General features: G+C 35.5%; 1 protein-coding gene across 2 annotated transcripts in view; it reads right to left on the minus strand.

The window, feature by feature from the left end:
- Positions 1-386: 386 nt before the first annotated feature.
- DCAF17 (DDB1 and CUL4 associated factor 17) overlaps positions 387-12,251 on the minus strand; it is a 30,656-nt gene continuing 18,791 nt past the window's right edge. Inside the window, exons 10-14 of one of the 2 annotated variants that reach the window (XM_061135801.1) lie at positions 10,988-11,097; positions 8,227-8,317; positions 7,339-7,422; positions 6,636-6,791; positions 387-5,862 (exon numbers count right to left, since the gene is read on the minus strand). In XM_061135801.1, the coding sequence (XP_060991784.1) occupies positions 5,695-5,862; positions 6,636-6,791; positions 7,339-7,422; positions 8,227-8,317; positions 10,988-11,097 (609 nt within the window). In that variant the 3' untranslated portion in view covers positions 387-5,694. The remainder of the gene's footprint in view (positions 5,863-6,635; positions 6,792-7,338; positions 7,423-8,226; positions 8,318-10,987; positions 11,098-12,251) is intronic. The other variant, XM_061135800.1, reaches the window with a different exon arrangement.

Consider the following 12,251-nt stretch of genomic DNA (forward strand, 5'->3'; position numbering starts at 1 on the left):
TCCTTCATCTCCTTGGTTAAGTTTATTCTTAAGTTTTTTCTTCTTGATGCAATTTTAAACAGAATTTTTTTTGGAAACTTCCTCTTTCTGTTATTTGTTAGTATAAAGAAATACAACAGATTTCTGTATATTAACCTTGTATCCTGCTACTTTTCTGAATTCATTTATTATTTGTAATAGTGTTGTGTGCTGGAGTTTTTAGGGTTCTCTAGATAGAGAATTTATCATATCATGCAGAATAATTTTATCTGGCCATTTAGGGAAAAGTTTGGAAGCTTCTTAAAAAGTTAAGCATATACCTAATATATGACTCAGCCATTCCTTCCTTAGTATTTACCAAACAGAAACAACACATATGTCCATACAAATTTGTCTGCAAATGCTCATAGTAGCTTTATTTGTAGTAGGCAAAAAATGGTAACAACTCAAATGTACATTAGCAGGTAAATATATTAACAAATTTTGATTATATAAGTATAATGGAGTGCTACTTAGCAACAAAAAGAAATAAACTATTGATACATGCAACACAAACGGATATCCAAATAACAATACTGAGTGAAAGCAGGGGAAAAAAAGTACTTACCATGTAACTTCTAAATAAAATTCTAAAAATTCAAACTAATCTCAAGTGACAGAAATAGATTACTGGTTGCCTTGGAAGGGAGAGGGGGCAGAGAGAGGCAGAAGGGAAGGATTACAAAGAAGCAAGAGGAGACTTTTTGAGATGATAGATGTATTCATTATCTTGCTTGTGGTGGTTTCATTGGTACATACATGTAAAAATTATCAAATTGTACACTTCAAATATGTATAATTTATTGTATGTACATTATACCTCAATAAATGTTTAGAAAATTAAAAATTTACACATGGGCAAACACATGAAAATGTGCTTACTATCATTAGTTAATAAGGAAATATGAATTAAAGCACACCAAATCTAGCTGTTGGGGAAAGCATACAGCTTGTTTAATATACTTTCATGTTAGCATCAAAAATTCACCTGACGTAGAAATAACATGAACTTGTAACTGTTACAGGAAAAGCTCATATTCTGTTTTATTACAGTGTTTTGGTGCCATCCTGATCAGTACCAGCAGTCATGTGGAAGAGTCTAAAACATCTCTTCAGCAACTCAGGTTTTTTCTCAGATGTTGGTCTTTATTATAGGAAAGAGTTCCTTGGTGAGTGATGTATTCCATGTTTGAGAAAGAATAACTCAAGCTGAGTTTTGGGTTTCTTAACTATTATCACAAAGAAAGAATGTTTTCAGCAGTTCCTAGCAGGAGGTGGTGTTAAAAAGGATAAAGGGGTAGATCTGACAAGAGGGCTACTAGGCACAAGTAGAAATAGTCAAAGTATCAACTGGAAATAATACACCCACCACAAATACTAAGATGAAAAAGACTAACAAGCAGAAAAGTTGGAGAAAATGTGGAGCAACTGGAAGTCCCCATGGTTGCAGGCATGTAAAATGGTACAATCCTTTGGAAAAAAGGTCTGGCAGTTTTTTATAAAACTAAACATATGCCTAATCAAGGACCCAATGATTTCATAGTTAGATGTTTACTCAAGATGAATAAAGACATGTGTTTACACACACACACACACACACACACACAATTTGTACAAGAATGTTCACAGTAGCTTTATTCATAATATCCAAAAAAAAAAAAAGTGGAAACAGCCCAGGTATCCATCAACAGGAAAGTGGAAAAAAGACAATACTCAGCAATGAAAAGAAATGAACCACTGATACAGGCAACATGAATTATTTCATTTTGAATTATGAATTTCAAAAACATGCTAAGTGAAAGAAGCACTATACTTTGTATGATTTCATTTATATGAAGTTTTAGAACAGGCAAATTTAATCTGTGAAGCAAAATAATCAGAACAGTAGTTATATCTGAGAGGTAGGTAAGGACTGCCTCAGTAGGGGCATGAGATTCTCTGGCATGACTGTACTGTTCTAAATTTTAAATAGGGCTTGGGTTACACGAGGTATATGGATTTGTGAAAAAAATCAGCAAATTTATATACTTAACATTTGTGCGTTACAATGCATGTAAATGTACACTGAAAAATTTAAAAACTAAACTATAATAAACTCTACTTAATGATATGCATTTTGAAGTATTGGGGGATATATACTGACGTCTGCAATTTATTTTAAATGCACCATAAAAATAACATGGATGGATAAGTAATAAACCATGTAGAATAAATGAATAATCCATGCGGTTGGTTATTTGGGTATTTACTGTAAAATTCTGTCAATTTTGCTGTATGTTTGAACATTTTTATTACAAAACAATGGGGGAAAATCCCCAGGTCTTATCTTCCTATTATATACCCTTGGACTGGAATAAATTATTCTTTCCATAGGATAGAAACTCTGTAGAAACTTAGGGACCAGAAATTAGCCCCTGCAGACTTTCTGGGACTCTAAAAGGTAAGTTATACATGTAAACATTTTAAGAAAGGTAAGAAAACATAATAATTATTGAAAAGGAAGCCAAGTTACATTAAGAGTAATTACTAATACTGGTGTTTATTATCACCACAAAATGAGAGAATTACTTTTTGTACTTTTAAAAAAACTGACTTTTTTCAACCATTGCAGGAAGAGCTATCTTTTCTGTCAAGTTAAATATATGAATTTCCTAAAGGAAATCGATCCTGAATATTCATTGAAGGGACTGATGCTGAAGCTTGAAGCTCCAGTATTTTGGCCACCTGATGAGAAGAGCTGACTCATCAGAAAAGACCCTGATGCTGGGAAAGATTGAAGGCAGGAAGAGAAGGGGACGACAGAGTTCAAGATAGTTGGGTGGCATCACTGACTCAATGGACATAAATTTGAGCAAGCTCCGGGAGATGGTGAAAGACAGGGAAACCTGGCGTGTTGCAATCCATGGGGTCGCAAAGAATCAGACACGACTGAATATATGAACAACAATATATGAATAGGTCAATGTGTCCGACTTTGTCCAGAATTTGGATATCTAATCATCATTTAAAAAAAGACTTTAGAGTGTTTTCCTATATACCTAATATTACCTTTGTTAACATGCTATATATGGGATAAAATAACATCCTTTGACTTTGGAGAGCTTTAGAGGAAATTTGGTGTAAGGCTGCATCAAACAAATCTGAATGCATTTCCCATCTCTGCAGGACCTTAGGCAAATTAACTTCTGTGAGCCTCAGTTTCCTCATTTGTAACATGAGGAAGGATAATATAGGTCATATCTCATATGGTTATTCTGAATCTTAAGTGAGACAATTCATTTTACATGTATCACAGTGACTGACAGAACGTGAAAATGAGAGTTGCTCAGTCGTGTCCGACTCTTTGAGACCCCACGGACTGTATAGTCCATGGAATTCTCCAGGCCAGAATGCTGGCCTTTCCCTTCTCCAGGGGATCTTCCCAACCCAGGGATAAATCCAGGTCTCCTGCATTGCAGGTAGATTCTTTACCAGCTGAGCCACAAGGGAAGCCCGACTGACAGAAAACACTGAATAAATATGTTACCATTAAGAATAACGCATGTACAAGAAACCAAACATTCAGTTGATGGAAAATGTAGAATACCTTAATTTGTTTAAATAGAGCGGTATCATCTTTAGATAGTTCTCAGATGCCTTTGTGAATAGATGAATTTCTATCACTTCCTCAAAAGAAGGCACTGACTTAAGCAAAGGAGAAACTCAACAAACCTCTTTTTAAAAAAATCTGACAGGACTAAAGTTTTAAGACATCCTTTTCTGAAATACTTTTGAAAATGGAGAGCGGGCTTTCTGCTTTTACATAGCACTGCACCTGCTTTAAAACCCACACACACTGGTTTTTCTTTTCTTTGATTTTTTTAAATCTATTTCCTCTTACCAGGCTTGTTTTTCAAGATATAAATTCATTGGACAGGACTGTTTAGATATAGTTCATGTTTTAGTTGGAAGTTTGGGGCAATATTCTAGCACATTATAACTATCCAACTTCTTTGTAATCACAATTATATCTCCAAAATACTCTGAAAGCTTCAAATATTAAATAGTACTACTAAGTATGCTATTGAGAATGAATTTTTCAACTAGTAGATATAAAATGATCAGAATTTAATAGATGAAGATAGTTTTATTATCTTGCTCATGAGGTAATCACTTCTACTTTTCCAAATGGTTATTATACATAGAAGCAGATTCGCCAAGATTTATTTTTAGCCAACATATAAATACTTACCGCTATTCCAAAATGTTGGCAATCTTCTTTTCTATTGCACAAATGACAGTTTTAAGTTTGCTCCCTTTATTTCTTTTAAGTTTATGGACTCTTTTACTAATATCTTGACTTTTTGAATAGCTAACACCTTTCTCTCATCAGCCCTGTTGAGAACAATAAGCTTAAAATTTATCTGCAGACTTCAAGGGCAGGGCAGAATTCACATTATTCTTAACATACCAAGCCAAAACTGAAGGAAGAACTGGATAATTTTAATATAAATCATCCAAGCTAAAATCCCATATTTTAACTTTACATTTGAATCAGCAATGATTTTTACTGCTGTTTTCTCCCCTTCTATTTTTACCACTTTTTTTTTTTTTTTTTTGAGTCTGAATCAGAGAATGTGCTAAACATGTGGATTGCAGGCAACTGGATTTCTCAAGTAGGAAGCACAAAGAAACATTTTCTCCCTTTACTTGGGTTGCTTTTATTTAATATTCTTAAGAATGATTATCTGAGTTCAAGAATCATATTTCCATCGGTTCTAACAAAGAAGAAAAAAAATACTCATTTCACAATTAAGATAGAACCCAAAGCTTTCTCTAGCTGTCAGTCAGTTTTCAAGCTAATAAGAACTCCTGGGACTTTATCTATTCTTCCCACAGGGAGCAGAGCTGGTATAACCGAGGATACCTTTATCTTACCGCTTAGGTATAAAAATATTGCCTAAGCAGATTCACCAAATAAATAGAATGGTGAAATGAGTACAATATTCTTAGATGCATTAACAGCTAAACAGGCTATGTATGAGAAAAAAAATCACTTAAAGCTTGCTTGAAATCTTTTATATTAGTTTAACAGAAACACAAAAAACCAATGGGAACATCAAAGAGAAAAAAACATGGAAAAGTCAACTTCTGCTACTATATATAATATAAAACACACATACATATATATATTTTAAAAACCGTGATGACACAGTTTTGTTTCCAAGTATGCTTTCATATTATAGATCTCATCTTCCATCCTTCAAGTCTGATTGACAGGATACAGGATCTCCTTCTATATGTTTTGTATCCTTCTGTCTCTTCCTCCTAGTTTCACCAATCAAAATTCCATGCCATCCTTTAATAACCATGCTAAACACTCCCTAATCAATGACCTCCAAATAATTAGAATTAACTTTCCTTCTCTGACTTTCAGTATTTTATATTTGCATCACCACCCACCTAAAAAACTGCAAAATGCTAGGCTTCTTGGGATGTTATTGTAAAAACCTTTATATAAAGTGAAGTCCTCACCACCTTGTATGGCCACAGTCATCTGAAGAAGAAGCCACAATCATCTGAAGTCAACACAAGACCTTTTCTGGAAAACACTGGAGAATATACTATGCAGATAATAAAAAAGAGGACTGGACATGGCTCCTGGGGTGGTTGGCTAGAAGTTTAATAAGTTACGTCTCAAAATTTAAAATTATTGTGATCTGTTTTACTCCTTTTGTCTGTGGTTTCTTCTTCTTCCCCAGGGTCACATACCATTTGGTAAACATAGCAGCTGAACACCCTGCTGGGTTTCTGCTCTATGTGTAGCACCAAGTCTCTGTCAAAGTAGACTTCGTGGCTGTATGTCTGTAATGAAAACACAGGCAAATGGGATTTCCTCTTCACATAACAACCATGTTCAATACAGTTTCATTAAGACGTCACAGCATCTTTAGGGATGCTCAAATATATACCTGAAGGCAAAACAGTTGCCAGAAATAGTTTATTTTTCATTATTTGTGGATATGCAGATGACTTAGAGAAAAGCATTACACAAAATATTAAGAATGAAGAGTCCTGGACTTAGGTGTCTGAACACCCAGAGTCTATTGCCAACATTGCTACTATTTCACTTGTGACTATTGGCAAGTTGCTAAATCTTTCACATTCTCCACGGATAAAACAATGATTGGATAAAGTAACATCTACTGTTCCTTACAACTTTTATATTCCATATTACTCAAAAGAGCAGACAAATGCTTCCAAGAGTGCTTGAAAACCCTACATGATTAGAAGTCTCTATTAAGTAACTGTGGGGATTCAATATAGAAAACAGAATTCTTATTTTTCAAAACATTACCAAACTTGTAAAATGGGAGAAAATCATACTGTGGTAGGAAATCATGTCTCAGGAGAAAACATGAAGCTTTATCTTTAAGACCACTGGTCAGCAGGCATCCTCTACTTTCTAGGGGAGAAAGGCTAAAGAACTCATTTTGCCATACGTGTAGGAAAATCTCTTCCACATGGTCATTGGTATAGGTGAACCTGGACTGACATGAAAACAGTGACATCTGTTCCAACAGAAGTCACCTATAAAGAAAACTCTTACAACTTTGTATTCTGTGGACTCTACTCACCACATCCCATGACTCCACGAGTGGAATACTTTTAAGTAAAGTTCCATATTCATTACAGTGGAAATCCAGGTGAGCTTTTCCTTCAGCATCTATTTGAGTAACAGCTACGACAGAAAGCAAATCCAACTCATCTTCATAGTCGACAATTTTGAAAGTCTTAGGGAACAGAAGACAAAGTAAAATAAAAGAGAGGCAAAATCCAGTTTTGATTATTTCTACACTTGGGGCTTAACTATTCTAACATTATAAAACTACGTAGAAAGAAAAATGAATGGGTGGGAGCATAGGTAGAAATGTATCTCCAAAGGCTGAGCTGATTTACCACACCCTCACACCTTCTTTCTCTGGGCCATGAACATTAACAAACACATCTAAGTCTAGTAAGTGAAACATAAGGCAAAAGTCACAATCATCAGAATAGAACTCAATAATTTTCCTAGAAGAGATTTCCCTAGGAAGCGTGCACATCAACACAACAAAAAAATAAGCTAATAATTGTTTTTTCAAATTATTTTGGTCTTATGAACACTTCTACAAGCAAAATCTCATGAATAATTTCAGTATGAAAGGAGAAGATGATGGGGATGCCCTGGTTCAAACAGCTTGCGCAATTCTACTGACTAAGGTTGCATGGAGCTTCCCGACCTCTATCCCAGGGCAAGTTCATGCTAGTTTGGTTTATTATTTCTGGCTAACATCATACCTCTTGTTCTGGGTCATCATCCAGAATGCTAAAATTTCTTTTTACCACTCGTCCAGAAGCTGTAACAGTGGGTAGGTTTTCATTCTATCACATGGAGAGAAATAAAAAGCTATGACAAGTACCGTTATATGTAGTTGATGGCAAGACTAAACAAATTTGTTAAAACTAACCAATCCTTCGCCAACATCCGTAAGTCTTTCCTCAGTTGAGAAAATTCTGAATCGGGTTCCAGATCCTCCACTTAGTAAAAATACTTTATTATAATAAAATTCCAAAATAGGCAAAAATAAACACAGAGGTTACAGATTTAGTATGTGACTTGCCCTTCTGATTTCTGCCTTAGTATAGTACAGCACATGTTTGAGTAAACTCCAGGAGTTGGTGATGGACAGGGAGGCCTGGCATGCTGCGATTCATGGGGTCACAAAGAGTCGGACACGACTGAGCAACTGAACTGAACTGAACTGATAGTACAGCAAATAAAAGAGTGGATCTGCTTTTTTCTCTGCGTGATTTTCTTCCTGTTCTTAATTTGTATGCTAAAGAAAAAGAATCATTTGGAATTAAAGAGTGGTGTGTGATTTTTTAACCCAATTTACCCTAGGTTTGCACAATTAATTAAACCTAGAGGTCAACAACTTATCAAAAAAATTTAAAGAGAAACCCAGAAAGGAAACAGAAATAAGCAAAAGAAAGTCAATATAATTGGCTCTTTTCAAACCTCATAGGTACATGGGGCTAAGACTGGCTACCCATATAGACAAAATGAACAGACTTTTACAGGATTGTGTTGTTCTTTTCAGCCACACCAAAAGGCAAACACATTTGCACATTATATTCTCCTATAGACAGTGATATACAAAGGATTTTAAAGTACTGCTGACTTACTTTGTTCTTCTCTCTTTTGGCCAAAATGACAAAATCTTCAGAGATCTGATGCTGGGCACTATTATTTTCTACTTCACTTAGCTTTAAAACTCTGAAAAGGTAAAAAGGATTCTAAGAACCTAAGACATCAACACAGCATCAAAGTGTCAAAGCTGAACTACTGAAAAGAAACTGAACAAATGAAACTTATACTAACAACACTGAGTCAGTTCTCTTCTCCTCATTACTCCAAAATATTAATATCTGATAACTTAAGTGTCCACAACTTTCTTCAAATTTAGAGACTTTTTTAAACAAACAAAAATAAAAAACACTGGACTTGTGGCAACAGGTGCTACTGAAGCAGCTTGCTGAGGCTTATACTAGCTTTCACACTGAAAGTCGTTCTAAAGAACTTCCTCTCTGCATTTTGCAGTAGGTCTTTAATGTTTCAGCTTTAATAGTGGCATTATAGTAGATACTTACATTTTTATTTCTGAAGATAGAATTAGTTATCAATGAACAACACTAAACGTTAAATATAATACAGACTGCATTAGCAACTTAGTCTAAGTTTTCATGATAGAGTAATATTTTAAAACTGCAAATGACTTCATACTTTTTTTGTCTTAGCATTATATTTAAAGATTTGGGTTTTCTGAGTGTAAATGGCCTCACAGATCAAGCTTGTTAAGCAAGTGAAAATAAAATAATTTTCGCACCACCCACACAAATCTTTTCACAGCATTAACAAGCATTAAAAGCACAATGTCCTCAAATCTTAGAGTCTCAAGTGCAAGTGAAGACAGAGAAGGGAGGAGCAGCCCCTGTGGCCAAGGAGAGCTGAAGGCCTTCGAGTTTTGCCAAAGACAAAGAAATCAGATTATATTTAAACTTCTTAATTAGTTATTTTAATTAGTGCCAATATTTAAGACTGCCTGTCTTTTAAAACCTGGCAAAAGGACAACACTCGTTGTGAAACTTATTTTCTTAAACTCAAACTAATATAAAAGATGGGTGGTAACAAACAGGAAGAGTAAGATTTACTAAAGCTGAACTATACTTTTTATGACATTCTGTAAAAGTTAGTAATCTTTTTTCATTAAGTTCCTTCATCCTCCTATAAATTGATCCAGAGTAGACTAATTATCATGAGGCACACAAAATAAAGAATGCAGACACGGTCCTTGTTATTCAATAGATACTCATCGAGCACCTACTCTGCACTCAGACCTGTGCTCCATGCCAGGGTTACAGGTGTCAGCAAGACAGACTCTTTCCCTGTATTATGGAGTTCATGATTCCAAAACGAGATGTTTAAACAGACAGCCAAACAAATAACTAGTTTGAATTTCTGTAAGTACTACAGAAGAAGATTACATAGTGGACACAGAGAAAATATAACGGGGGAGCTAATCTAATGAAGGGTACCAGGGAAGGACTCTCTGAAAAACGGACATTTAAAGGGCCATAAAAGATGAACAGAAATTCGTCAGAAAAGGGAAACAGACTCCAAGCAGAGTGAACAGGTCCTCAGCTTTCTGACAAGACAGCATGAATAAAGTAAACTGAGTGGGAGGAATCTTTTAGATTGGCTCCTCTGTTGGTCTTTTATCTTAAGTGCAACAGGAAGCCATAAAAAGGTTAAAGCAGAATTCACATGGTTAGGTTTCTGTGTTTGTTAATGTTTCTAAAAATCCTAGCTGCTAAGAAGAAAACAGACTCGAAGAGTAAAAAGTAGATTCTTGGAGTCTGGTAAGAAGGCTATTACTATAGTCTAGGCTAGTGATGACAATGGTCTAGCCAAGATGGTGTCAGTGGCCAAGGGCAGAAAGAGGTAGACTTAAGAAATGTTAGCAAAATAAATGTTAGTAGCAAAATAAATGGGATTGATGGGATATATGGGGTGTGTGTGTGTGTGAGAGAGAGAGAGAGAGAGAGAGAGAGAGAGAGAGAGAGAGAGAGGAGAGAGGGAGAGAGGGAGAGAGGGAGAGAGGGAGAGAGAGAGAGAGAGAGAGGATACAGGCAAATGCAACTGAGTATTTAAGTACATGTAAACTGATGAAAAACAAGAAGGTAAGAAAGTGTTAAGGAATGAGTCTGGACTTATGACATAAGCTTAGATGAGAAGTTTAGGCAAACATAAAAATTTTTTGGAGTTTTGGTGTATACATGATCTTCGAAGCCAAGGGAATAAACAGAAGAATCAAGCAGAAAGGGAACAAAAAAGAGGGGAAAGAGGATCTAATCCTGAGGACATCTAACAAAGTCTGGGTGAGAAGAGGAAGAACATGAAAGGATATTAAGAAAGATCAGAAAGGGAGGAAAATATTCAGGAGCACTGTGGAGTCAGGGAAACTAAATGAAGAGTGTTTTGATTGTATGAAAGATGTGGGTAAACTAAATATAATAAGGTTTACTTCAAACAACCTGCTACTTCTCCAGCAGTAAGACTGTCTTTTAGAACAAAGATAAATCATCTCTCATTAATCTTGGAGAAATGAATTAAGACCTGATGTGAAGGAACCAATCCGTGATCTCCTTTCCTTCATATGTCATCCCTTATTCATCAAAGAACTTACCCAAATGTAGTATTTACAGAGTAACGACAAGGTTGAAAGTATAAAGTAACATTATCTAGATGCCATTTTCTGAGGAAGCACCCTGCAAGCAGCTAGTAATTTCCACAGTTGGCTCAGTAGTTAGCTGGCAAAAATAAAGTTGCCAATAAGTACTACCAAAAGCTACTTTTAACTTTAAAGTAACTAAGGAAAATACTCACTTGACCTGATTTGGGCCAACATGTATTATTCTGCCAGAAGCATCAGGATGGAAGTAGATCCAATCAGATTCTAAAGAACAACATTCCATTTCTTGGATCCCATTTTTTGCCTGAAGTTGGGACAAAATATTGAAAACAAAAATTAAAGGAAAATAAAATAGTTTTCAAAACCAGTATCAGTGATAGGTCAGTAAGTCAAAGGTAAGGGAAGAGAAAATATTAACCAGCTGAACTGGGATGTATACTAGAGATAAATTAGGATACTCGGGCTTGAGAAATCCACAACATTTAAATTCAGAAATTTTACAGATGTGCCATGCACCATGTATTATGCCTCACAAATAATAAGTTACCATATCTCAAGCATCTAATTTGTGTCTGGCACTGCATTACATGTTTTCTACTCATTATTTCTTTTGAGCTCAGCAATTCTTGAAGCATATATTGCTATTCTCATCGTATGCATGAGGAAACTGATGCACAAAAAGGAAAAATCATTTGCATAATGTTCTGCACCTACTATTAATAAACAGCAGATTAGCCTTCAAGGTACATGGATTTTCCCTTATTTAACTGTCATAATTATGTGCTTGCAGTCTCCCACAAATACATGGGCTTCCCTGTTGGCTCAGAGGTTAAAGTGTCTGCCTGCAATGAGGGAGACCTGGGTTTGACCCCTAGGTTGGGAAGATCCCCTGGAGAAGGAAATGGCAACCCACTCCAGTATTCTTGCCTGGAGAATCCCATGGACGGAGTAGCCTGGTGGGCTACAGTCCACAGGGTCGCAAAGGGTCAGACACAACTGAGCGACTTCACTTTCACTTTCAGTCTCCCACAACTCCTTTCTCCCTTTCCTATCCTCAACAAATTGTCAATCAGAAGAGTAGACAGCACAAAAATAAACATGCAATGAAACAGGTCAGACAGTCTTCCTGCGTAAGTCAGATATTAAACTAATGCTAAGGAAATGGTCTAATACTACCTAGCACTTAAGTAAGTAGAGAGATTTATTTCATAGTAGTATATTTAAACATTAAAATAAAGAAAAAGATACTGCCATATGGATCACATATGTAACAGATGTTTTACGTTACACACAGGAGCACTGGGGACTAATACCAGCATGGATATATTAATTTTACTGGCTTTATCCAAGTCATTTAATTTCTCCAATGTAAAATGAAATGACACCTTTTTTATTAGATACTCAAAGTTTTTGACATATAAAAGTATTAATTCCACAGCATATACTGATAGGACACTG

This window comes from Dama dama, chromosome 33 (assembly GCF_033118175.1).
Source record: "Dama dama isolate Ldn47 chromosome 33, ASM3311817v1, whole genome shotgun sequence".
NCBI lineage: Eukaryota > Metazoa > Chordata > Mammalia > Artiodactyla > Cervidae > Dama > Dama dama.